General features: G+C 46.8%; 1 protein-coding gene and 1 long non-coding RNA gene across 2 annotated transcripts; both read right to left on the bottom strand.

The window, feature by feature from the left end:
• Positions 1 to 1,584: 1,584 nt before the first annotated feature.
• LOC108389354 (uncharacterized) lies at positions 1,585 to 16,639 on the bottom strand. The gene is made up of 3 exons (XR_001851236.3): positions 16,343 to 16,639; positions 15,090 to 15,149; positions 1,585 to 1,687 (listed from the first exon to the last, which is right to left on the bottom strand). It is a non-coding gene; the product is annotated as an uncharacterized lncRNA (long non-coding RNA).
• Positions 16,640 to 16,774: 135 nt separating this feature from the next.
• On the bottom strand, positions 16,775 to 25,225 carry LOC140850535 (uncharacterized). The gene is made up of 3 exons (XM_073241661.1): positions 24,794 to 25,225; positions 18,171 to 19,721; positions 16,775 to 16,931 (listed from the first exon to the last, which is right to left on the bottom strand). Exons 2-3 carry the CDS (start codon positions 19,658 to 19,660, stop codon positions 16,775 to 16,777), a joined length of 1,647 nt encoding a protein of 548 aa, XP_073097762.1. The 5' UTR covers positions 19,661 to 19,721; positions 24,794 to 25,225.
• Between the last annotated feature and the right edge of the window lie 319 nt (positions 25,226 to 25,544).

The raw sequence follows: 25,544 nt of genomic DNA, 5'->3' as shown, positions 1-25,544 counted from the left end.
ATTTTCCAAATAGTCCCCCTAATGATCACTAGAGTTCCCCCCTTTGCCTCATCTCTGGCTTGAGCACCCAAACCCAATATCTTGCTTCTAGAAAAGTCCCATGGCTTCCCTCCTGGCCTGTGTACACTTTCTCATTTATCCTTTACTTATAACATTTTCAAATCAGAGTAACACATGCATGTGATTAGAATATAAAGTTGTACTGAAGCACTTGCAGTGGGTTGCTTGCCTTACCAACCATTCCCCAGTCCTCTCCTCAGAGGCAATTACTTAAATCATGAAATCATCATTTTTTAACTTTATCCCCCCATATAATCATATCACTATTTTTAGCTTTTTTTTGAGTTTTGTATCTGTCTGTCTGTCTGTCTATCTATCTATCTATCTATCTATCTATCTATCTATCTATCTATCTATCTATCTATCTATCTATACTTAATTATCTACAGTTTGGCAGTTTCACAAAAAGGTAAAAATAAATTTATCATGAGGCCCAGTAATCCACTCCGAGGCATCTACCCAGAGAAACAGACACGTGCGTCCACCCAAGGATGTGCCCGAGGCTCAGCACAGCACTGTTCATAATCTCCAAAGGCGGAAACACCCCAAAGTAGACCCGCTAATGAGTGGCTGAGATGTGCTATGTCCACACAAAAATCTTATTTGTCAAGGAAAAGGAATGTAACGCCAACACGTCACCATGTGGACGAACCTTGAACACATTATGCCAAGGGAAAGCAGCCAGGCACAGAAGACCACATATCGTGTGATCTCGTGTAGGGACAATGTCCAGAACAGGCAAATCCATAGAGACAAGAATATTAATGGTTGCCAGGAGTGACTGCAAACAGCCATGCAGCTCTGCCCGAGGTGGAGAAATGTTGCATGGTCCCATCAATGTACTAATAATCCTCAAATTTTACACTGATTGAGGGCATTTTGTGGTATGTAAGCTATACCTCAAGGACACTGTTAAAATAGAAAAACATGACCTAATTCTCTGTTTCTTGTTCCCCTACCCAGGGACAGTGCTGCTTCCCCCTTTGTAAGGAGGGACCGCCACCCCAGCTCCCACCACCCCTACTCTACACTTCCCCTTTCCAACTTCTCCAACTCGTATATTTACTCCACTTTGCAAAGGATGCCAACATTTCATTCTATTGATCCACACATAAATGCTATAGGATTGAAATCAATGAACAGTATGGACATTAACATGATTCTGCAAATATTTTTCACAAAAGAACCGAGTCCTGTACAATGATTATATTTCCTCCTCTATAATTTCAACATCATTTATCCTGGGCCACTCATTGGGGAATGTCCAAATAGATTCTCCATTTTTGCATTTCATAAATTCCCTAAAATCATGTCACATTTTACTTTTCTTCGTATTTGAGCAATGCCTTTCTAAATTCATTTTCACCCTCCACTGGATTAAAAAAAAATAACGTATTTTAGAATAGCTTTAGAGTTACAGAAAAATTGTAAAGATAGTTCAGAGTTCCCATATACCCCACAGCCAGTTCTGTTCTTATCATTATCATTACTACTAGCTTGTAAACAATAGAAATTTATTTCTCACAGTTCTGGAGGCTGCAAGTCCGAGGTCAGGGTGACAGGGTGGTCAGGTTCTGGGGAGGACCCTCTTCAGGGTTACTTCTTGTAACTTCATCATGTCCAATTCCTGTTATTATTAATGCTTTATGTTAATATAATACATTTGTCACTACTAAATAACCAACATTGATATATCATTATTAACTAAAGCCCATACTTCATTCAGATTTCCTTCTTTTTTTCTGATTCCGTTCTGGAAACCACAGTACCTCAGGCTGCTCTTGGCTGTGACAGTGTCTTGGACCTTCCTCATTTTTGATGACCTTGACAGTTTTGAGGACTGGTCAGGTATTTTGTAAGGGGTCCCTCGACTGGGGTTTGTCTGATGTTTTCCCCCTGATTAGGCTGGGTTATGGGTTTTTGGGAGGAAGACCACAGAGGGACAGTGTCATTCTGATCACATCATACTAAGGGCACATGCTGTCAAGCTGATTTACCAGCGTGGCTGTTAACCTTGACCGCCTGGCTGAGGTCGTGTTGTCAGGTTTCTCCTCTGTAAAGTGACCTCCCTACTCCCTTTCTGTTCTCTTTGGAAGGAAGTCACGTGGGCAGTCTGCACGTAACCAGTGGGAATTAGGCTCCAGCTCAATGAAAGCTCTTCTCCCTACATTGTCTGGAATCCATCTGCATGATAGCTTTGTCTGTTCTCCCCATTACTTATTATTTATTCAATCATGCATTTTTATTAGTATGGTCTCATGGATACAGCATGGTTTTCCAACCTCTTTGAATCAATTTAAAGTAGAGAGATACACTATATAGCAAAATCCATGGACATTTACAAGAAAACTAGGTAACACTAGTTTTAGTTACTAGTTTGGCAGGGTCCCTACCCTCCCCAAAATGCAAGTGGGTGAGTGGGAAAAACACCAGGAACCATAAGTCTTGCATGTCATCGGTCTGTGCAGGAAGAAGAGGGTGGAGATGGAGTGGCATTTAATGAATCTAAGTACAGGGGCCCCTGAAAATGCCAGGAGAACACATTGGAAAGAAGGTAGGAAAACTGGAGCGCAGCTGCTGGAGCCAGGAGGGGTTTAACTTCTTTAAATGCAAAGCAAGTGCAAGGGGCCTGTGGTAAGAAGACCTGAAGGGGTCCCACATGAGGGGGAAACTGCTGGAAATAAAATAAAAATTGAGAAGGGTAGGGACAACAGAAAGGATGGAAAGAAAAGATCTAGGTCAAAATGGGGCAGAGGAACAGTGGCAGGAAAGCCCAGGAAACAGGTCACATTACTTTTTGGGCTCCAGGCAGAAACGACAGAAGAGGGAGCTCCGGGAAGTTAGGGAAGCTTTTTTGAACACTTCTTCATTCTAAGAGTTCAGGAGAACTAATTACCCAGAAAAATGAATAACAGAAAAGTATCAAGTACCAAACCTTCTTCAGAATTATTACTATTTTAAAAAGTTAGAATAAAGAACAGAAGAACAGGAAAGAAAATGTGAGTCAAGGAATTTATATCAAGCAAAATGAACTTCAAAGCATAACGATCATGGACAAATTGTACTGCCGATCCCATGACTCCTTCCTAAGGAACCTGCACAAAGCAAGCTTCAGACACCCCAACTGACTGCAGAATCACTAGCTGGTAAGCATTAAATATAGTTACCCCCAGAGCACAGACTCAGTGAGGGCAGAGAGAACACACATTCCGTGCACAATGGCTCTGTGATCTGATGGTGTGTTCAAACTGCCATAATGGGGAAGAATGGGAGAGTCTAGGAAAAAATATTATATATTTGTAGTGAGCATATTGGTGGCAGTATTAATGTTATTCTAGGTTTGTAGAATGTGCAACATGGGATCAAGCAAATGATTCGTTATAGGACATTCTAGTTCTATCACCCCCTAGGACTTTGAAAACCAAGGTTTTCAGCTTTGCCCGACTTTGCAGGGTTATTTCCATTTTCAAAGGAAATACCAATGACAACCAAACAAGAGCAACAAAACAGAGAGCTTGAGGGGTGTGCATGGGAGGGTGTGCGAGGAGGGGGTGTGCAAGGAAGGAGCATCTCCTGCTTGTTTAGCCAGGGGTTTTGCAGAGAAGCAGGTGAATCTGCTCTCCATTCCCACATGGGATCCCAGAGGACCCGGCTCCCAGGAACACCTTCCCGCCGTGTCCCCGGGCCCACGCACCGAGCTCACAGGACACGTTTCCTGGTGAAGGGATTTTCTTTTGTGAAACACATCAGTATCACCTGGTGAGCTTTGCCCAGGCCCCGCTCCAGACAAGTCAAATCAAAGGTCCCATAGGATTCCGGTGTGCCTCCCGGGGTGGGAATCACCTTGCCAGTGGGTGTAGGAACACAAGATGATGGCCACAGACAAGTCATGCCTTTTGGTGAGTCCTCAAGGAGCATCGCTGAAAAATCAAAGCTCACCCAACTAAGAAAATGGTTCTAATGGCTTCAGCTGTCACTAGAGGACCCTTGGGGACGTGGCTTTGAGGTTGATACACGTGTTTATACACATAATGGATCCTGAATGGCCCAGAGCAGTGGCCTATGACACCGGGCTGGCACTTGCCCCCCTAATTCCAGTTCCCAGCAATCTAAACATATGCAGGTTGGGTGTGGAGGGTGAATGTCAAGCAGGCGCTCTGGAGCAGTGCCCAGAGCAGCTTGTTGCTCCTCCTTGACCTGGCAGGACAGAAACGGTCAGACGTCCTGAGCAGTCTTAGTGATTCAGCCCAACTGTGCCCCCGAGCCGAGGCAGCCAGCACGCTCAGCCCACTCACGAGGGCTTGTGTTCATGCTGATGCTTTGGCTGCCCCGACATTTCAGGATCTGGCATCCAAGTCCACCTGGATCTTACCGGTGATAATTTGGCTTAATCAATTTTGACCCTATTTATTTTCGATTCTTTTCTAAGACCAATGAGGCCCAAAGCCTGCAGCCTGGCCTCCGCAGCAGCCCCACTCTCACTTTGGGGGTCTTGTGGAGGGCCTGGTGCAGACCCAGAGGCACAGTTTTACAAATATGAAGATGGTAAGCGCTGTCAAGTCTTATTTCACGACTTAAAACAACTGACTTCTTTTGGTTGGAAACAACAGAAAGTCCAACTAGGAGGGACTTGAACAAAAGAACATCTACTATCTCATGTATCAAGAATCTGGAGGTAGGCTGGTTCGGGCTGGATTAATTAAGCAGCTCAGATAGTATCAGAGACCCAGGTGCTTTCTGTTTTCCGTTTTGTCATGACCCTCATGTTGCCTATTGTCCTCAGGCTTGTTCCCTGATGTAACAGAAGGTGCCCCATCGCCAGTGTCTTGGGCAGACACAGTGACATGAGAGCCGGAGGAAGAGCCTTCTTCTCTTGTTTCTTTTTATCAGCAAGGAAGATCTCTCTCTGGAGCTTTCTAGAAGTTTCCCTTAAAAACTCACAGGCCAGAATTTCATCCCAGGTCCACCCCTAACTGATTGGTGGCAAAGACTATGGATTTACTATGAAAGGTTTAGACTAATAGTTACCCTTCTGAGCTGTCTGCCTGAAGCATATTGCCATCTCATATCAAAGGAAATTGGGGGTTGTCAGCAGAGTGAATGTAGGGCAAGCAACTGATTGTGTCTGTGGCCCGACATGTCCCGGTGGTGGGCCTCACACCTAAGAAACATGCCTACCCGGATTCCCAGGAAACTTTCTGGAGATCTTCATTTTACATTGGATACATGGCTGACTCCTTGCGGATCAGCACCTGAGTGTATCTTTACTTGCCCCTAGTTTCACTGGCAGTTTGGCTGTGTATAGACTTGTGCATCAGAAAACCCTTTCCCACAGAACGTGGAGGTATGGTTCTGCCACCTGCCAGCGCTGCACATGGCTGAAGACAAGTCTGTGTGAAGCCTCACCCTCATCCAGGTGAAATGTGTGGCTCCCTGCAGCAGGTTTGAAGGTCCTCTTTACCTTCAGGAGTCTAAAATTTCACCAAGAGTACCTAGAAATGAACTGTCTTTCATTCATCCCCTGGGCCCTTGTAGTCTAAATATTACACTCTTATTTACTCTTTGTATTTCTGCTTCTGGAAATCTAATGAAACTAATATTTCTCCTTCTGGGTCTACTGTACTTGTTTTTTCACCTTTTCTAGTTCTCTGTGTCTGCTATAAATTATACGAGGTTTCCTTTATTGATCTTCGAGACCAGGGGTGGGCAGACAACAGCCCATGGGGCCAATGTGGCTCATGGACTGTTTTGGTATGGCTTGTGTGCTAAGAATGGGATTTATATTGTTAAGTAGTGGAGAAAAGGGAAAAGAATAATATTTCAAGGCAGGTGAAAATTATATGAAATTCAAATTTCAGTGTTCATAAAGCTTTATTGAAGCACGTCCTTGCCTGTTCATTTACATACTGTCTCTGGTGGCTTTGGGCCACACCGGCCGAGCTAAGCAGCTGTGACAGATTGTGTGGCTTGTGACGCCTAAAATATTAACTATCTGGTCCTTCACAGAGAAAGTTTGCTGATTCTTGTTCAAGAATAACAGTGTGTGTTGTAACCATGCTCACTGCGTTGCTTAGGGAGGTCCACTAATGGTTTTCTCAATGATAATATTTTTAGTTTCTAAGAACTCAATTTTTCTGGTTATGCCTTTATCAGATGGATCAGCTATTTTGTTATGGGCTTAATATTCATTTTTACTTTAAGTAAGCTTCTTATATTAAGTACAAAAAAGAGCACAAGTCATAAATGCAATACTCGACACATTTTCCCAAAGTGACATATCCATATAAGCATCCAAAAGATAAAAAATAAAATTATCAGCACCCCAAAAGCCCCCTTTGTATTCCCATATATATACTAACTTCCCACCCAAAAGTGACCACTATTCTGACTTTGGACCTGGTTTTGAACTTTATCTGAACAGAGCCATTTGGTATGTGTCTTTGTGTCTGCTTTTTTTCCTGAATATTGTTTGTGAAGTCTGTGTTGTGTGTAGCGATCAGTTGTTCATTTGCATGTCTAAATATTATTCCATTATATGAATATATCACAAGTTATTTAACAACTCTGCCAAAGTTGTTTCCAACTTTGGGCTATTAAAAATAGCCCTGCTGTACACATGCTTGCACGTGTTTTAAGGAACATATTGTGTACATTTCTGCTAAGCAGGAATAGCTTGCTGAGCCATAGTGTTTGTTCACCATAGTTGATACTGTCAAATTCCTTTCAGCCATGGACGAGAGACCCAGTCCCACATCCTCACCAGCCCTTGGGGGTATCTTTTTAATTTTGTCATCCTGGTAGATATGTGCTGGTATTCACTGTGGTCTTGATCTGTATTTCCCTAATGACTAATGAGTTCGGGAAACTTCCATATGTTCGGGCCATTTGGGTTGCCTCTGTGAAGCATCTGCTCATTTCTTGCCCAGTTTTCTATTGGATTGCGTGTCTATTTCCTATTCATAAGAATTCTGTATGTATTTTGGAAATGACTCCCTTGTCACTCCTCATAGCTTGCCTTTTCTTGGTCTTTTTTGGTGACCAAAAGTCTTAATTTTTAGTGGTCCAATTTAATATTTTAAGTTAAAATATTTAATTTTCCTCCTTCATGGTTAGTGCTTTTAATGTTATGCTTAAGGAATCTCTGCCTACTTCACAGCTGAGAGATATTCTCCTTCCTTTTTTCTTTGAAAGTTTTTTGTCTATTTCACAAGTTGATCTTCCATTAATCTGGAATTGGTTTTTGTTAATGGTGTGAGGTAGTGGTTATGATTTATTTTGCCCATATGGGTGTCTAGTTGACTCGGCCTCATTCTGTGTGTAAGGACCGTCCTTTTCTACTGCTCTGGTGTGTCTGCTCTGTCGTAAACACAGGGAGTGCATATGTGTGGGCCTCTTTTTGGATGCTGTGTTCTGTCCCATTGCTGTTTGCCTCTCATTGCACTAGGACCACACTGCCTTTGTTACTGTAGCTTTGTCCTAAGTCTTGATACCTGTAAGTGGAAGTCCTCTAGCTTTGTTCTTCCTTAAAATTGTCTTGGCTATTTTTGGTCTTTATCATTTCCTCATAAATTCTAGAATCAAGTTATTGATTCGTACACATATCAGGGAAAAAAACTTCTGACTTTTTATTGGGATTGCATTGAAATTATAACTTCATTTGGGAAGATTTTATGTCATCATGTTCACTCTTCGAATTCATGAATGTGGCCTTCCTTCCTTCCTTCTGTTTAATTTCCACTGATCTTGTGTTGCCTTTTATTGTATGTATAGATTTAGCAACATCTTTCGTTGGACTTATTCCTAGATATTTTGTTTTCTGATGCTATGGTAAAGGATATCATTTTAAAATTTAATTTTCTATGTGTTTGTTGCCGGTACATTTCTGCATATTGACCTTGCATCAGTGACCTTAGATTCTCTTAGCCGTATAATCTTTTTAATTTCTAAGATTCGAACATGTTGTCTGTGAATAATGGCAGCTTTCTATTTTCTTTCTCTATCCTGAATCTTTCTCCTTGTCGTATTGCACTAGCAGAGACCTCTAGTACGATGTTGAATAAAGAGTGGACAATCTTATCTCATTCCCAATCTCAAGGGGAGAAAGATTTCAATATTTCACCTCTAGATTATGATTTTTTTTTCTGGTACTCTTTCTCAGTTTGAAGAGGTTCCCTACTATTCTTATTTTTGTCATGAATGGATATTGAATTGTATTAAATCCTTTTTCTGCATCTGTTGAGATCATTATGTGATTTGATAGTGTGGTACATTATTTTGCTTGAATTTAGAATGTTAAACAACTTTACATTTTTCTTTTTCTCTCTCTTTTTTACACTTTTTAGTCGTTACACTAGAGTTTGCAATATATATTTATAATAATCCAAGTCCATTTTCAAATAACGCTACACCACTTCATGGACTGTGTGAGTACCTCATAATAACAAAATAACCCTAATTCCTTCCTGTTGCCCCTTGTACTGTTGTCATTCATTTCACTTACATGTAAACATACGTTAGTTTATGTATATAAATACACATGATATACACTAAGTAAACACAGTTGAATACATTGTGGCTACTATTTTTTTGAGCAGTTACCTGTTAGATCAATTAAGAATAAGAAAAACAACAGTTTTTATTTTACCTTCCCTTATACTCCTTTGATGTTCTTCCTTTCTTTATCTAGATGCAAATTTTTTGCTCTGTATTTTTTTCCTTCCCTCTAAAGAACTACTTTTAACATTTCTTGCAAGGAAGGACAATTGCAACACCCCCCCTCGACTTTTGTTCATCTGAACACTTATTTTCTCCTTCACTTTTGAAAGATAATTTCACAGGACCCAGCATTCTAGGTTGGTGAGGTTTTTTCTCAACACGTTATATATGTCACTCCACCCTGTTCTTGCTTGCATGGATCTGAGGAGGAGCTGGATGTAATTCTTATCTTGTTTCTCCACAGGTCAGCTGACTTTTTTCCCTGTGGTTTCTTTCAGGGTGTTTTATCTGTGATTTGATGCAGTTTGAAGATGATATGCTCAGGTGTAGGTGTTTGAAGCATTTACCCTGCTTGGTGTCCTTGGAGATTCCTGGATCTGTGGGTGAGGGTCTGACATTAATTCAGGGAGCTTCTCAGTCATCATTGTTTCAAATCTTTCTTCTTTCCCTCGCTGCCCTTCTTCTCCTTCTGGTATTTCCATTGCACATATGCTCTACCTTTGGCAACAGCCCCACAGTTCTTGGATGTTCTTTGCTACCTTTGCTTTTCAGTCTTTGAGGACTCTATTGGGATATCCCCTGGTTTAGAGGTCTCCTCAGCCATGCCCAGTCTCCCAGGAAGTCCGTCAAAGGCACCCTTCATTTCGTGACAGTCGTTTTGATCACCAGCCTTTCTTTCTGGTTCTTTCTTAGATTCCTGTCTTTCTGCTTACACTGCCCCCCTGTTCCTGCACAGGGACTGTCTTAATTAGAGCTCTGGCCTATTAAGCATAGCTGTTTTAAATTCCTGGTCTGGTACCTTCAATATCCTGCCAGGTCTGGTTCTGATGCTTGCTCTTTCTTCAAACGGTGTTTTTTGTCTTTTAGTATGCCTTGTAATTCTTTAATTGATAATCAGACATGATGTAGTGGTAAAAGGAATTGCTGCGAACAGTGCAGTGGTGGTGAGGTGCGGGGAGGGAAAAGTTCTTTATCCTGCGATGAGGTCGCAGTTTCCCAGTGAGCCTGTGCCTCCGGGCTGTGAACTGCATGGGTGTTTCTCGGTTTTTCCTCCTGCTTAGGTGAGACAGGTCGGCTGGAGGGAGCTGGAGCTGGCTAGTCACCTTTCCCCAGCAGGTGGGGTCCTGTTCACCAGGTCCCCGGAGGGCAGGAAGAACAGGGCGCTCTGGCACAGGTCAGCGATTCCTTTCCCCTCCCACTGCTGGAAGCCGGAGGGGAATTTTTTCTCTGATCTTTACTGTGGGAATGTGGTTGAGCTCCTCGAAGTGAATCTCACAGTATCTGGGAATCCCTTATGAGAAGATTTTCCCTTCAGACTTGCCCGCCCAAGCCTCCCGCACGGTGTCCACCCTAGCTCTGTCCCTGCCCTGCGTGGGTATTGTTCCCTCAGAGGTCTCTGCTTGGATAAGCCGTGACGGACCTATCTGCCTTTGTCTCCACGCATGGGGGCAGAGGTTTGCCTTGTGTTGTCCCCTCTCTTACGGATCCATTCTATTCAGTTCTCTATCTGCTGTTGGGATGGAGTGGCCACTTCCAGGCTCCTGACAGGCAGAACTGGAAGCCAGAAGTTATCACTGAAATTGATTTGCACATATTTGTTAGATTTTGCATCTATGTTCACGAAGGCTAGTGGCTTATAGTTTTCCTTTTTGGCTAACTGTGGGTTCTCATATAACCTGCTTTACCCCAGTGTTCCCTACAGAGGGGCCTGCCAGTTTATAAGCCCCATGCATTAGAATCTGGACAGAACCGTCAGGGAGGGCAGCTACCCATTTGGCAGACCCGTTGGTGTGTGTGTTTGAGCCCAGCAGGAACTCTCACAAATCAGTAAATTGTATCACCATCTATTTGTTGGTCAGGCCCCAAACAGTATTCACAACTGATCCCTCTCTTTCCCTCACGCTTGGCATCCAGTATATTAGCAATTCCTGTTGGGGGTACCTCCACACCAGGGCAAGCTTCAAAGACTTCCTGGCACTTTCACCGCTGCGCCCTTGTCCCAGCACGGTCTAATTTTACCCAGATCACTATAAATGTCTCCTAACCCACCTCCCGGCCTCTACTCCTGCTCTCTGCCCCCCACAGTCTATCCTACATGCAGAAACCAGAAACGTCTTTTAAAAATGTGTATCTAATCATGTCACTTCTCTGCTTTCATCCATCCACTGGCTTCCCACTGCAAGTAGAATAAAAATCCAAACTTCTTACAGGGCACCAAGTGGGATCCGGCCCTTGCCTACCTAGCAAATCTCATTTCCTGCTCCTTTTTCTCTTGTGACTAGGATCCAATCCGATAACAAATTACCAGGTGTTATTTTCTTCATAGCACCTGTCTGTATAAAGCAGTGTTTGTCTGTTCCCTGTTGATTTTCTGCAAGCCTTCCCTATGCTCCTGGAGAGTCGGACATTTGCTGACTGCTGTGCCTCAGCACGGAGGACGGTGCCTGATCACAGAAGGTGCTGCATACGTGCTGACTCCCTGCGAGTGTAGCCAACAACCCGGTCCACTTGCTCCTTACCTTCCAGAGGTTCCTCCAACTCCCTAGTTGGCTGCAGTCTTGTCTTTCAAGACTGCTTGTCTTAATTTTTAAAAATATCTCCTCTTTTTCATTTCGATGGAACCTTGCACAGGAGAGACACATGTACTTAGCCTGACCATAATTTTGGTGGTATTGGCTCTCACAACTATGTGGTTTTCTCCAGCACTATTTAATGTGTTCATTCATTTCCATGGTTGTGTGTGCCTGTTGTGAGTCAGGCGCTGTACGGGGCTGTGGGACACACTGCTGAACAAAACAAAGATTCCCGTCCGTGTAGCTGAGAAGACCTACCATGCATAGTTAACACAACAGGAGGAAAATTACATAGTATGTCAGGGGGTGAAAGGTCTTATGGAAAGAATAATCAGAGCAGGTTGAGGGGAGCCCAAGGGCTGAGGGTGGAGGTGGGAGAAGGTTGCAGTATTTGGAGGGGGTCAGGGTGGCCTCAGCGGGAAAGTTGAATTTGGTTAAAGACTTGAAGGAGAGTTAACCAAGGAAGAATATGGGAGAAGAGTGTCCAGCAGAAGGAATACTGGACTCAAATGGGGGAGCATACTTGGCGTGTTTGAGGAGCAGCAAGGAGGCTGATGCGAGGGTCACCCGGTGAGTGAAGGGGAAGCTCTAACAGAAGCGCAAGGACAGGGGCCAGGCCACCGAGGTTGTCGCTATGGACTGAATGTGTGTGTCCCCCTCAAAGTTCATATGTTGAATCCTAACCCCAAGATGATGGTAGGAGGAGGCGGGGTCTTTGGGAGGTGATTAGGTCATGAGGCTGAAGCCCTTACAAATGGGATTAGTGCCCTTAGAGGACAGACCTCAGAGAGCTCCCCAGCGCTCTGCCCCGTGAGGACAGTGAGGAGGCAGCTGTCTGTGACCCAGGAGGGAGCTCTCACCAGACACCAGACCTGCCAGAACCTTGACTTTGGACTTCCAGCCTCCAGGCCTGAGAAATAAACATCTGTTGTTTATAAGCCACCCAGCCTATGAGACTCCGTTCTAGCAGCCCGAATGGGCAAAACACTGTAAGGCTCCAGCTTTTATTTCGAGTGAGATGGTGGCCATTGGAGGGTTCTGAGCAGAGGCTGCTATAGTCAGACTTCTATTTTGAGAGGATTTCTCTGGGTGCTGTGTTGGGAGTAGACCCTAGGGGGCAAAGGTAGCTACAGAGGATCCGTTTGGAGGCTAGTGTGGTGTTCCCACCTGTCATTTACTCAGGGCAATGACAATGGGGGTGGAAAGATGTGGTCAGATTCTGGAAATGTGTATTTTTCATAATTTCCTATATGTTATTATGAACATTTAAAAAATACAGAAAGGTAGTCTTTTAAAAATTGTCTTTTCTCTTGAAAAATAGGTCACATTTTCCTGTTTCTTTATGCTGGGCAATCTTGGATTGCACTGCAAATATTCTGTTGCGGAGATACTAGCTTCCATCCTGTTCCTCTGAAGAATGCTTATTTTTTAAGCAGGCACTTCACTTGGTTGGATTCCAGCTAAACTTCCCTGTGGCTGCTCAGATACCAGTTCGGTCCTTCTAGCCTCAGCTGGGCCTCTGGAATCTGTCCTTCTTATGGGTGGTTTGGAGTCAGCAAGAGGGTTGAGTTTACATCCAGAATTTAGGGCTTTATTTTTGTGGTTTTCTCCTCTCCAACCTTTCTCCCCATCATTTTCCATCAAATATGGTTGATTAGAACTCTCTCTCCTACTTCTTCAAACCTGAAAGCCTAAAGGTTTTCCACTGGACTTTCAACTGCCCACTTGGTGTAGGTCTGAGCCTTGGAAACACCCACAGAGCCGGAAACTCGTTCAGTGCCACACGCTTCCCCCAGGTGTTCACTCCCCTCCGAGTCTGTCTGCTCTGGGCTGCTGGCCAGTGCCGTTAGGTAGTTACATTTTTATATTGTATTATCTGCACAAGAGTCCATTGGATTGGAACTTCTCATCACTAACCATAACTGGATATATTTTGAAGTTAGAATGAGGAGCTCGAGAAATTTGTAAAGATGGAGTTAGTACCAGTTGAGTTGGGGAAGACTGGGGATGGGGCAGGTTTCGGGGGAAAGGTCAAAAATTCAGTTTGGACGTGCTTAGGGTGTTTGCTGCGTGAGCCATTGGCTATGCAAGTATTGAGTTTAGGAGATGCCTCTAGGCTAGAAACATACATATTTTGGGATCGTCAGATATACATTTTATTTAAAGTCATGAGATTGTATGAGATAATTGAGAGCGTAAACGTGGACACAGGAGAAGTCCAAGGACTGAGGGCTGGGTCCTCCAAAGCCAAGCCAGAAGAAGAACCGGCATAAACCTAAGCAGCCGCAATCCGTATGGGAGGGAAGCCCAGAGAGCCACGTAGGGAACATGAGTCAGGGAGGAGGAAGTGCAGCTGATGGTTCGAGGAATATGGGAGCTGAGAGTGGGCTTAGCGGTCTGGAGGTCACTGGTAAAGCTGATGAAAGCATTTCTAAGGAGTACTGGTGGTGGAAACCTGACTGGGCTGGGTTAAGAGAGAAGTGGGGGTTCAGTCGGGGTCTTGAGCGGTCTATTTAGAAGTGGTTCATCAGCAAGTGTGGTTTGAAGGTGAAGCTGAGGGTATTATCAAGGCAGTGCTTACAAGCAAATGACACCTAGAATGATTAGGGATGAAAGCGAAGCCAGGAGGAGAGACTCACAGAATCTCAATGGGTCCCAAGGTTCCTGAAATGTGGAGGAGAATGTGAGGTGGGGTGACGAGGGACACATTCTGGGGGAGGCAAGGCAAACGGCAGTCAGAGGGTGGTGCCCTGGCATTTGCTATCACTGCATTGGAGCAGTTCTGTGCCATGCAGAGCCATGGAACACAGCTGTGGGGGAGGCTGGCAAGGGTGGGTGGAGGGCAGGGGAGGTTATATGCATCTCTGAGGTCACCCAGTAGGTCTGGGTGGAGAGAAAGACCGGCCACAGGGTCCAGTTCCCGGCCCTGGGTGAATGTGGGGAAGGAAGATCCAGGCGGGGCCGGTACAGCTGGGCGGTGGGAACCCCGCGAGAATAGGGCCACGTGCAGGTAAGCGGTGTGCTGAAGTCCTACCCCCGCCATCCTTGCCCCTGCAGTGTTAGCATGTGGGGCGTGAACATCCCCACGAGGGCTGGGCTTTGGGGGAGAGCAAAGCTTCATTTTATTACTCTTAAAAACATCAGGGGGGTTATTTATGCTCCATCATTCAAGCCTTCCATAAAAAGTCAATACCACATACTTCTCGGTCCCAGAGCTGCTAGTTCTTGGCATTCTGTGCTCATAATGCATTTGCAAATTGATTATTTCATGGTTTGTTTTTTTTTAACTTACCTTTTCAGGATGAGCAGTAAGCCAGCGAACAAATGTGTTTTCCTCCACAAAGACTCGCCCCCTGCCTCCCAGCTAGAACCACTACTACCTCCCACCCCTCCTGCCCCAGAGCCCGGCGCTCAGCTCCCTCCAGCACTGGGGTCTCAGCCCGATGCCCCTCCTGGGCATCCTGGAAGAGCTCTCCCCCACCATATCTCCAATCTGTTCCTTATTTCAGCCTCTTCCTTCATATAACTTATTACAATGTATAATTAATGTATTTGTCTCTTTTTGAAACAATCTATTTCTCTCATTTGAATAAAATTTCACTAGGAGCAGGGTCATCTGTCTGGTTCACCATCCTATCCCCAGTACCTGCCATAGTGTTTGGCACATAGTAGGCATTTAATAGATATTTGTTGGGCAGGCATTAGCATCTCCATTTAATAAATGACAGAAACAAAACTCACAGAGAGTGGCAGAGCCCAGATTCCTGCTCAGGTCATCCAATCTTCCTATTTTCACAACCCCTATTGAAATAGGGAATGGTTTATTCTCTAAGTCATCATGGCAGATTAAAACGGTCACACATTCTTTGTCACATTCTCTATGGGGAGGTGGTGTGCATTCCACTGCATGGATGTGGGCTAGTCCTCAGACCCAACGGACCACAAGTGCAGCTGGGCTGCTGCCAGGCTGTCTCTCGGGATTGGCGACTTCACCTCCCTCCCTTTAGAAGCCTCACTCTTGGGATGCCTGAACTGCCTCGTGACACTGCCTGCCCTGGAGAGGCCCTGTGGCAGCACCTTGTGGGCAATGCCCAGCTGCCCTGACATGTCAGCAGAACCCTTGGATGACTGCAGCCTCAGCTGCCCATCAGCTGCCACTTCGTGAGCTCTCTGGCGAGCCCCTTGGGAACGCCCCAAGCTGGACCCCTTCAGCCCACAGCCCTGGGAGGTATCAAAATGGCTGTTGCTTAGAGCAGGGGGGCAACCAGGAGGCAGGAAGGCCTGAGGCACAAACTGGACAGTGGACGGAGGGACTCACTCTCAGATCCCCCCCTCTACTTGCTTGACCTTGAGAGTGGATACCATCTCCAACCACGTGCCTTTGGGCCTCACTGCCCTGTCCCCAGCCTGGACCCTTGTTCACAGCAGGTGCTCAGGGAACCACACTTGAAATAATTAATGGATGATTCACAACTTCCAAATAAGGTGCTTTCCTTAGGAATCTCTGGCCTTGGAATATTTTGTATCAAACTTCTTAAAGTTCCCACATTATTCTTGTAGATTTCCCACATCTTTCCCTGCAGTGCTAAGCTCTGATTTCCGCCAGCACTTACTAAGCATCTACTTTGGGCTTGGCACTGTCTGAGGTGCTTGGGGATGTAGGGAGGGAGTGGGGACAAATGGGCACCATGTGGTGGTGTGGTTCCTGCCTCCAAGGAGCTGCTCCCTGCCTGAGGCCACACTGTGGAGCCACTGCTGGCAGCCGGCAGAGTGGGAGACTGGGCTGCGGGCTGGGCTGGTGGGGGACAGCCCAGCGGGATGGGAGAGGATGGGAGGAGCAGGGTCTGAAAGCAGGGAGAGGGGGCAGCCCGGACAACGCCTGACATGACCGTCACCTCGCTGGTGGCAGGGCTCACACTGCCCTTAGACCTTTTGTTTCCACCCCTCCTCCCCACTGCCCGCTTTGGAGGGATCGAGGTCTCTCCAGCTCTTACCTCCAGAGTGAGTGCCTGCTGGGCAGGACGGCGGCGTTTTCCTGGTGAATGGCTGTGATGACGTCTCCATCACCCCCAGTCCTGCTCCGTGTCCTTTAATAAAATGACCTAAAGAGACTTAATCCGTTTGTCCTGTTTGCAGATGTTGTATAACACGCAGTTCATTCAAATAAACACAGAAAAGCTCTCCTGGGTTGGAGAAGGCCCATAGGGCCTGGCTCGCTGGCTGCTGCCAGGTGCTCCTGGTCTGAGAAAGTCTGGAGTCAGGCTGGGCCCATTTTAATGTAATTCTTTACAATTAGCAGGTGGACTGTCTGCGGAAAAGGGCAGCTAAGTGTTTTCAAAGTATCCTCTCTGTAGGTTAAACATTTACCTTCTGCTGTGCGAACATAGTTCATTTGCAGAGCGAACCCCCTTCCCTCACGTGGAGTGTCAGGGTGAATTCCTGCCTGAACTGATCAGAAATGCAGCCCCGGTGCCCCAGGCCCTCCTCCAGCTACCAATCGCCTCTCTTGTGGGGGTGGGGCAGGTGTGGGGCTGCTGAGAGGTTGGGTCCGACTCTGAGAAGGAGGCAATTGGTCCCAGCTGGCTAGGGAAGTGGGCAGTGGGCAAAACCTCTCCCTGGCAGGTGTTGAGGGGCCAGGAGAAAGGCCAAGGGAAGCTTTTGAACCTTTATGGCCCGCTGGCCGTGCCAGTGTCCTCTAGAAAAGAATTCGTGTGTTCTGGGACCACGGCTTCAGACTCCACAGAAATCCAGGCACAATAAATGTTCATAATGTAGATGTAAATATGTCAGTCGTGCTTTTGGTTTGTATGTTTTTATAACCATTCTTTTCTTATGTTCGAATGACTAACAGGTCTGTGTCGCGTGCCCTGTCCTCGCCGGCAAGAACAGCACGCAACAACAGCAGGATTCTTCTGCAGAAAGCTTTATTCTTCAGCTCTTTGTGAAACAAATGAGTTGGGCAGGACCCAGAGGGGAAGGAGAGGCTTGCTTATATAGTTCTCATGCTCTGACCTGGTTGGTGCGGCTCCATATGCCTTATTAGCATAACCATTTGGTGGGTCTCATTGGTCCTTATGCCAAGGCGCAATTAGCATGTAGTTTAGTGGTGTGGGATGATTTGTCATTAGGAAGTTCGGGGCCTTCCGGCTGCCCTGCATGGGGCGCTATTTTCTGAGCGCGGCTGCCAACATCTCCCCCTTTTTTGTCTAACAGAAGCTCAAGGCGGAACTTGCCAGCAGAGGCGGAGACAGAGGCCTGACCTCCATCATACTTCCTGATGCCCCCTTTTTGGAGAGGGGTTCTGGGCATCTACCCCTATGCAGTCAGGCATGCCTCTCAGAGGGGTCCAAGACCTCTTGCAGTGCTTTGCCTCGCATCCTCTGGCTGGCGTTGGGACCGCTTGGTACAAAGGGTTTGGACCCTTTTTCTCAACCCTCTTGCACCATGAGCTTCTTAAAGAAAGCTGTGATTAAGCATTGAGGTACTCGGGCCTGGTGCAGTGCCACATGGGCTCAGGGTGCAAGAGCTACCTCAAGCTAAAGCCGAGCTTCCTTCTTAAGCATGTTGAGCCACACTTGGGGAGAGGCGCCAACGTCTATCGCCATTAGGGCTTGAGCAAGGATCACCTTGTCCTGCTTATGTTGGTTGCGGAGTCTGCATAACAACCAGAGTAAGAGCATGAGACCTCCAAGCAGGAACACGCCCATCCCAGCCATGCCCGCCCACTCCTTGACGTGGGAGAGAGCTCTGAGGAACCAGGAAGAGAGTCCTTCCGCTACGGAGATATCTAGACGGGTGGAGTTGATGTGGATAATTTCTCGCCGCAGCTCTTCTAGTGTCCCATCGAAGTCTTGGGACCAGTTTCCTGAAAGATACTGGGACAGGTCTCGTGACAGATTAGCTGCCCGTGTAAAATTTTTATATTGAATGCTAGTGATGCAGAGGGCACGATATTTCCGCTCACATCCCAATTGGGCCATTTGCCAGAGCACCTCCATTTGTTCCTCCACGAGATCTATGCGTTGATTGAGGATCATTATTCCTCCTTTCAGTTTGCCATCAAGTGTGGACTGTTGGTCCAGGGCAGAAGCTACTGAGGCTGCAAGGTTATTGAGCTCTGTAGCCGATTTGATGGAGGTGTCTAAAGCTATACCAGCGGCGGTGGCTGCGACCGCGGTCGCGGAGATCAGGAGCACTATGGCGGCTGTAACACCGAAATCGCGCCTTTCTCGAAACAGAGTCATGGTGTTAGGGGCGTCTACGGGAACAGGGACCCAACGGGGGATGCGGACTACCAAAGCATTGGTAAAGTTACGCGCATCCCAACACTGAGACAGAAAGCAGGTTTCATTGGAGCAGGAGTCAAAGCTACTATTGGATAAGATAAACAGAAATGGGGGGTATACGCATACTGGAGAAGGTGGAAAAAGGGAATTAGGTGACTCTGGACCTGATTTTGCTGAACACGTGTAGTTCTCGTTGTTATGGGTCATGATCATGTTCCAGTGTGCGCGCATGTGGTTATTCTCGCACCAAAAGGTGATATTTTTTACACCGATTCCCCCACCCTGGAGGGCGGAAAAGGGGGAGAGGTCGGTACACGAGCCATTGACTCCACACAGCATCCATTTATGGAAGGGGTTCATGCTCAGCTGCTGACGAAACTCGCCTTCGAGCACCTTTACTGGCCACCAAGCCTCATTGGCTGGCCGTCCCTCCATATCTGGGGAGATGGTAAACTCCTGCCTCTCAGTTGCCCACGTTACTACAGTTGACTGACAGTCAGTCCAGGGCCACAGCTCTCCCTCATAGTCGCCCACACAATGGGAGGCATATTTGGGTTGACGAGGCCTGTCGGTGGAATTGTTCCTGGGAGAGTGTACAAATGTGCCATTGATCCAGAGAACCATCTGGTGGATAGTCATGTTCTTATAGGACGGGCTCCCTTCCTTATTAGGCCCTTCAAATTTAGCTGACATAACGGGGAGGCTACTGGCCTCTAGAATTATGTCACTGAACCATCCGTATTTCCTCCGTTTCAGGGAGATACAGCCAGCTAGATTCTGAGTGGTGAAGCATAATGACCCATTAGTTACGAAGGATCGGTTTTCTCCCAGGGGAGCTACTAGGGTGTCTTTAACTAAGTAGGGCAAGTTCATACTAGTATTGGTAGTGAAAAAGCGCGGAAAAACGGCTGCATTGAAACGGACAGGCATAGGCTTAGGAAAGGCAGACAGGATTCCCCATCTCAATACTCCCTGAGTCGGGGTCTCCAGTGTCAGGAGCAGGGTCAGGAGGTACAGCGAAGTCATCTCCTTTGTTTAGGACTTTCCTCGTTAGGCGCTCCGGGATCCAGAAGGGATTTTCTTCACCCTGGGGGAAAACACACACAGCTCCCCTGGATCTGATTATGATTGGATCCGGGCCCTTCCATTGGTTAGATAACACGTCCTTCCATTTTACTAGTTCTTGTGGGTCTTTTGGCCACTGATTATGGCGATCCGCTGCTGTATGGCTTTGAGCATCCAGATTCAAAAAATTTATAGTGAAAAGTGCTAGGGCTATGGCAGTTTTTGGTGTGGGGGGTATATCTTCAATTCCCCCTTTTTGTTTAAGTAAATAGGATTTGAGCGTGCGGTTCGCGCGTTCCACAATCCCTTGACCCTGTGGGTTGTAGGGAAGGCCAGTGATATGTTTTATCCCCATGTGATGACAAAATTGAGCAAATTTTGTAGAGGTATAGGCTGGGCCATTGTCTGTTTTCAGAATCTGTGGTAACCCCCATGCGCTCCAAGCTTCAAGGCAGTGCTGGATGACATGGGAAGCTTTCTCTCCTGACAATGGGGAGGCAAAGATGACTCCTGAACAAGTATCCACGGATACATGTACATATTTCAGTTTCCCAAAAGACGAAATATGCGTCACATCCATTTGCCAAACTTGTAAAGGCTTAATACCTCTGGGGTTGATCCCAACATGAGGTGTGGGAAGGAAGCTGCAGCAATGTTGGCAGCTAAGGACAATGTTCCTAGCTTCGGCCCTGGTTATGCTAAACCGCTTGCGCAGTGTTTCGGCAGTGACATGAAATTGTGTATGGAATTTTGAAGCTGTGGTGATAGGGTCTAGCAGGGGAAAAGCTATATTTCTGGTTGCGAGGTCTGCCAGGTGGTTGCCTTGGGTCATAGGCCCGGGAAGGCCTGAATGTGCTCTGATATGAGTTATATACAAAGGAGATTGCCTATGAAGTAGTGCTGATTGTATCTGTTTGAACAAAGTGGCTACTGGGCTGGACGCTTTGATTAGCCCGGCCACTTCTAGAGATTTGACTGCATTAACTACATAACAGGAGTCAGACACAATATTTAAAGGTTCAGGAAAGATTTGTAGGACCTCTAAGACTATGCGACATTCCACTATTTGTGGAGTGTCAGGCGTGTAGCCTTTTGTCACAACTTTGCCATCATGGACATAGGCACCTGTGCCTGTCTTAGACCCGTCCGTGTAAACTGTTTTTCCATGAGGCAGCGGGGTTAGGCTAGTGACCCGAGGAAATACTAGGAGATGATTTTTGGCGAAGTTGATGAGGGGATGTTTAGGGAAATGATTATCAAAGGTTCCTGAGAAACTGTAAGCAAGTATGGCCCAATCATCGTTCATAGCACATAATACTTGTATCTGTTCTACGCTGTAAGGGGTTATAATTTTAGCTGGAGCCTCTCCGAAATGTGTCATGGAGGTTTTTACTCCTCTCAAAGCAAGTTTGGCCACGGCTGCTGGATAGTACTCTATTGTCCTAGCCTGAGAGGCTTGGGGATGAATCCAGATCAGTGGGCCGTGCTGCCATAAGACTGCTGTTGGCAGCTCTGGGGTGGGAAGGACACACAACTCAAAGGGTTCATTCGATTGCACTCTATTTAATTGTGCTGTCATCAAAGCCTGTTCTACTTTGCGAATGGCTTGTAATGCCTCAGGTGTGAGGGAGCGCGGTGACGTTAGTTGTGGGTCTCCTTCTAGGGTTTTAAATAGTGGAGTCAATTCAGTGGTGGGTATCTTTAAGTATGGGCGCAACCAATTAATATCCCCTAGGAGTTTTTGGAAGTCATTCAAATTTCGCAATTGATTATGTCTTATCTCAAGCTTTTGGGGGCAAATTACATCTGTGTAAATGGTTGCTCCTAGGAATTTGCTAACACTAGATTTTTGGACCTTCTCGCTTGCTATATTCAGTCTCCAATTTTCTAGGGATCTAGTGAGATCTATATATGCTTCTTCTATTTCCGCTGGTTGTGGGGAGCAAAGAAGGATGTCATCCATGTAATGGATGATCTTTAGCGTGGGATAGGTCTTACGAATTGGGTCTAGCGCTCGCTGAACGTACAGTTGACATATGGTGGGGCTATTTGCCATTCCTTGAGGGAGGACCTTCCACTGAAATCTGGCATCGGGTTGTTCATGGTTAATAGCTGGCAAAGTAAAAGCAAATCTTTCCCTGTCCTTGGAGCTTAGAGGTATAGAAAAGAAACAATCTTTAATATCTATTATGAGCACTTTCCATTCTTTGGGTAAGGCAGAGAGGAGTGGCAGTCCCCGTTGTACGGGTCCAAGCATTCTCATTTGAGCATTTACTGCTCTCAGATCATGAAGCAACCTCCATGATCCTGACTTTTTCCTGATTACAAATATGGGTGTGTTCCATGGGGACACAGAGGGTTCTAGGTGTCCCACTTGGAGCTGCTCTTGCACTAAGCAATGAGCTGCTTCTAATTTTTCAGAGGATAGGGGCCACTGAGGAACCCATACGGCCTCCTCTGTGAGCCAAGGTATGGGCATGGCATCTTCAATGGCCCCTATGAAAAACCCAGGCCGTGACGGTCATTCTTTACTTTGGGCAGGATGGGCTCTATGTGTCCCTGTTGGTGTTTCCCCAGCCCCTTGCCAGGGATGTATCCCATGTCCATCATCATGCCTTGGGCGGGGGTGGAGTATTCATTAATGAGTTTGAGGCCTAAGTCTCTCATGACATCCCTCCCCCATAAATTGACCGGTAGAGGGAGTACATAAGGGGTGACTGTACCCTCTTGTCCTTCAGGGGCTCGCCATTTCAATGGTTTGGCACTAATTGAAGGGCTTGACTCATATCCTAAACCTTGTAATGAATGTGAGGATTGGGTCACAGGCCACTTGGAGGGCCACCAGGTTGCAGAGATAATACTTTTATCTGCTCCAGTGTCTAGGATTCCCTCAAAGCTCTTTCCCTCTATTTGAAGAGTTAATTTTGGTCTGTCTGCTAAATCTAATACTATGAAGGCTGAATCCCAGTCAGAGGAGCCGAAGCCCCTTTCTCCCCTCTCCGTGTTGGTAGCAGGATAATTGGCGTGGAGACTAGGTAAAACTAAGAGCTGGGCTATGCGGTCTCCCGGGGATATAGGATAGATTCCTCTGGGAGCCGAACACATGATTTTTACCTGTCCTTCATAATCTTGATCTATGACTCCGGGATGAACTACCAGGCCTTTCAATGCAGCAGAAGAGCGCCCTAGGAGTAACCCAATGGTATTTGGTGGTAGGGGGCCTTTAAAGTCTGAAGGGATAGGCTGAACTCCCATCTGTGGAGTCAACACTATTCTGGTGGTGGCACGGATGTCCAATCCCGCGGAACCTGAAGTGGCTCTCCTTGGGGGGCCTGGTTGTTCCCGAATGACACTTGCGTGCTGGTTGCCCCATATATTTGCGGGCCCTGGTGACGGGGGCCCCTCTGGGCGTTTTTTGGCAACTCTAAGGGTTTCCCTTCTATATCTTTAATAGACCAGCACTCATTGGCCCAATGCCTGCCTTTCTTACACTTAGGGCACAATTCAGGGGTCTTTTGGGTTGTTTGTTCTGAAGCTGGGCTCCTACACTCTCTCTTTATATGTCCTAATTTCCCGCATTGAAAGCATTTGATACTTCTGTTAGTGATCCTGGCTTGTTTGTGGCTCTGTAATATGGCAGCGGCTAGGCCCGCATTGGTGAGTGGCCCTCCTATTTCTCTACAGGCTTTCAACCAGGCATGTATCCCTTTTTGTTTCCAGGGTGTTATCGCCTGTCTGCATTCCTTGGTACATTGTTCAAACACTAATTGCTCCACTAGGGGCATTGCTTGTTCCTGATCTCCAAATATTCTGCCTGCGGCCTCTATCATACGAGCGACAAAGTCAGAAAATGGCTCGCTCAGCCCCTGAATAATTTTTGTCAAATTGCCTGATACTTCTCCTTTGTTGGTGAGGGCTTTCCATGCCTTGGCGGCGCACGTGTTTATTTGTGCATATACCTGTAAGGGGAAGGCGGTCTGGTCGGCTACCCACTGTCCTTGGCCCGTCAGCATATCATATGACCATGCAGGCTGTCCTTCGGCCGCGTTTGCGCGTGCCTGGGTCATGCTGATATCATGCCACAATGCCTTCCATTCTATGTATTGCCCCATACTAGAAAGGCATGCCTTAGTTACATATTGCCAGTCTGCGGGTGTCATGGCTGTCTCTGTTAATCTCTCAACTTGTGCTATGGTATAGTTAGCACTGACTCCATAAGCCCGAACGGATTCTGCTAACTCCTTAACTTGTTTATGGCTCAGGGGCTGGTGAGAGCGTACACCGTTATCCTCAAATACAGGAAACATTTGTCTAATTGCCTGAAGAGTATCTGGGTGGCAAAAGGAGAGTGCGCCACTCACGTAAGGTGGCGGGGCAAAGGGCGTCGGGGGACACCCTGCTTTCATTTTTTCCTTGGTCCGCTTTTCAACTTTGCTGGTTCCCTTACTTCTACACTCTGCGGTTTTATTTTCTTCCCCTTCCTCTGCGGACGTTAATTCCTCCTCAGATTCCCTATTGGAGAGTTGGAGGTCCCTCAACTCTTTCCAGGGGTATTTACTATTTTCTCCGAGGCGATTGTCACTCGCTTCTCGGGGCTCTTTCGCTTTTGCCCTAGGTGGGCTTTCTCCCTCACTCTGAGGTTTCTTTACCTTCGTTTTTGTGGCCTTTTTTCGGCCGCGCGCGCTCTCTGTTTCCCGTTCCGTTTCTGACATGCTCTCTTGGATATCTGTCAATGCTCTCTGACCTTCTTTTATTACCTTTTCACATCTCTCATCTTGCAGACAAGCTCTAATCAGTTTCCAGAGGGGCCTGGTGCCTCCCCTCAGGCTACCCTCCTCCTCCTCTCTATCAAGATCTTTCCCCAGTTTGTCCCAGCTCGGGATTGAGAGGGACCCTGAACAAATGAACCAGGGGGCCACACGGTCTATCTCCTTCACAAAAGATCCTAAGACTTTGCTGGAGACCTTCAAGTTTCGCTCTTTGAGAGCTGTCTGCAGCGCCGTGACTAATGACGGTGCATTCCCCATGGTGCCTCCTTATTTACAGAGAACCATCAACCATCATCCTAAAAAGCAGGGGCCTCTCGGAACTTACCCCTCCGGGCTTTCTTCTGACCTGCAGTTCTGAATCCTCTCCAGATGTCTGAAGGGTCCTCCCTGTGCCGGTGATGTTCTGGTTCCCGGGATTCGGCACCACTTGTCGCGTGCCCTGTCCTCGCCGGCAAGAACAGCACGCAACAACAGCAGGATTCTTCTGCAGAAAGCTTTATTCTTCAGCTCTTTGTGAAACAAATGAGTTGGGCAGGACCCAGAGGGGAAGGAGAGGCTTGCTTATATAGTTCTCATGCTCTGACCTGGTTGGTGCGGCTCCATATGCCTTATTAGCATAACCATTTGGTGGGTCTCATTGGTCCTTATGCCAAGGCGCAATTAGCATGTAGTTTAGTGGTGTGGGATGATTTGTCATTAGGAAGTTCGGGGCCTTCCGGCTGCCCTGCATGGGGCGCTATTTTCTGAGCGCGGCTGCCAACAGGTCTGGCCACTGAGAGTCCAGGCCGACGCTCCTCTTGCAGGGCCAGGGCGGAAGCGGTCAGCCGTGGCTCTGTCTCCCAGCCTCTTCTCCCCACGCTGTCTCTGCAAACTCACCGCCCTCAGGGGCCAGGTGGGGGACATGCAGAGGGCAGGCTTCTGGCCAAGTGAGGCCCTGGGCTCTTTTTGAAGGGAGACATGGCTCAGCAGATTCCTGCCTGTGGGAAACACGCCCAGTGTCCTCCGTGGTCAAATCTTAATAAGGAAAGATGGGCATCTGGAGTCTTCCTTAAAATTGGCAGAAAAACACTGATAGG

This window comes from Manis javanica, chromosome 7 (assembly GCF_040802235.1).
Source record: "Manis javanica isolate MJ-LG chromosome 7, MJ_LKY, whole genome shotgun sequence".
NCBI classification, from domain to species: domain Eukaryota; kingdom Metazoa; phylum Chordata; class Mammalia; order Pholidota; family Manidae; genus Manis; species Manis javanica.
The sequence above is the reverse complement of the archived record's forward strand: the minus strand, read 5'-3'. Positions and strand labels throughout refer to the sequence as shown.

Coding starts and splice junctions, on each gene's coding strand:
- LOC140850535 (XM_073241661.1), bottom strand. CDS start 19,660: ATGACTTCGCTGTACCTCCTGACCCTGCTCCTGACACTGGAGACCCCG. Junction 16,932..18,170: donor GGGACACTAGAAGAGCTGCG/GCGAGAAATTAT, acceptor CCACTTCCCTAG/CCAGCTGGGACCAATTGCCT.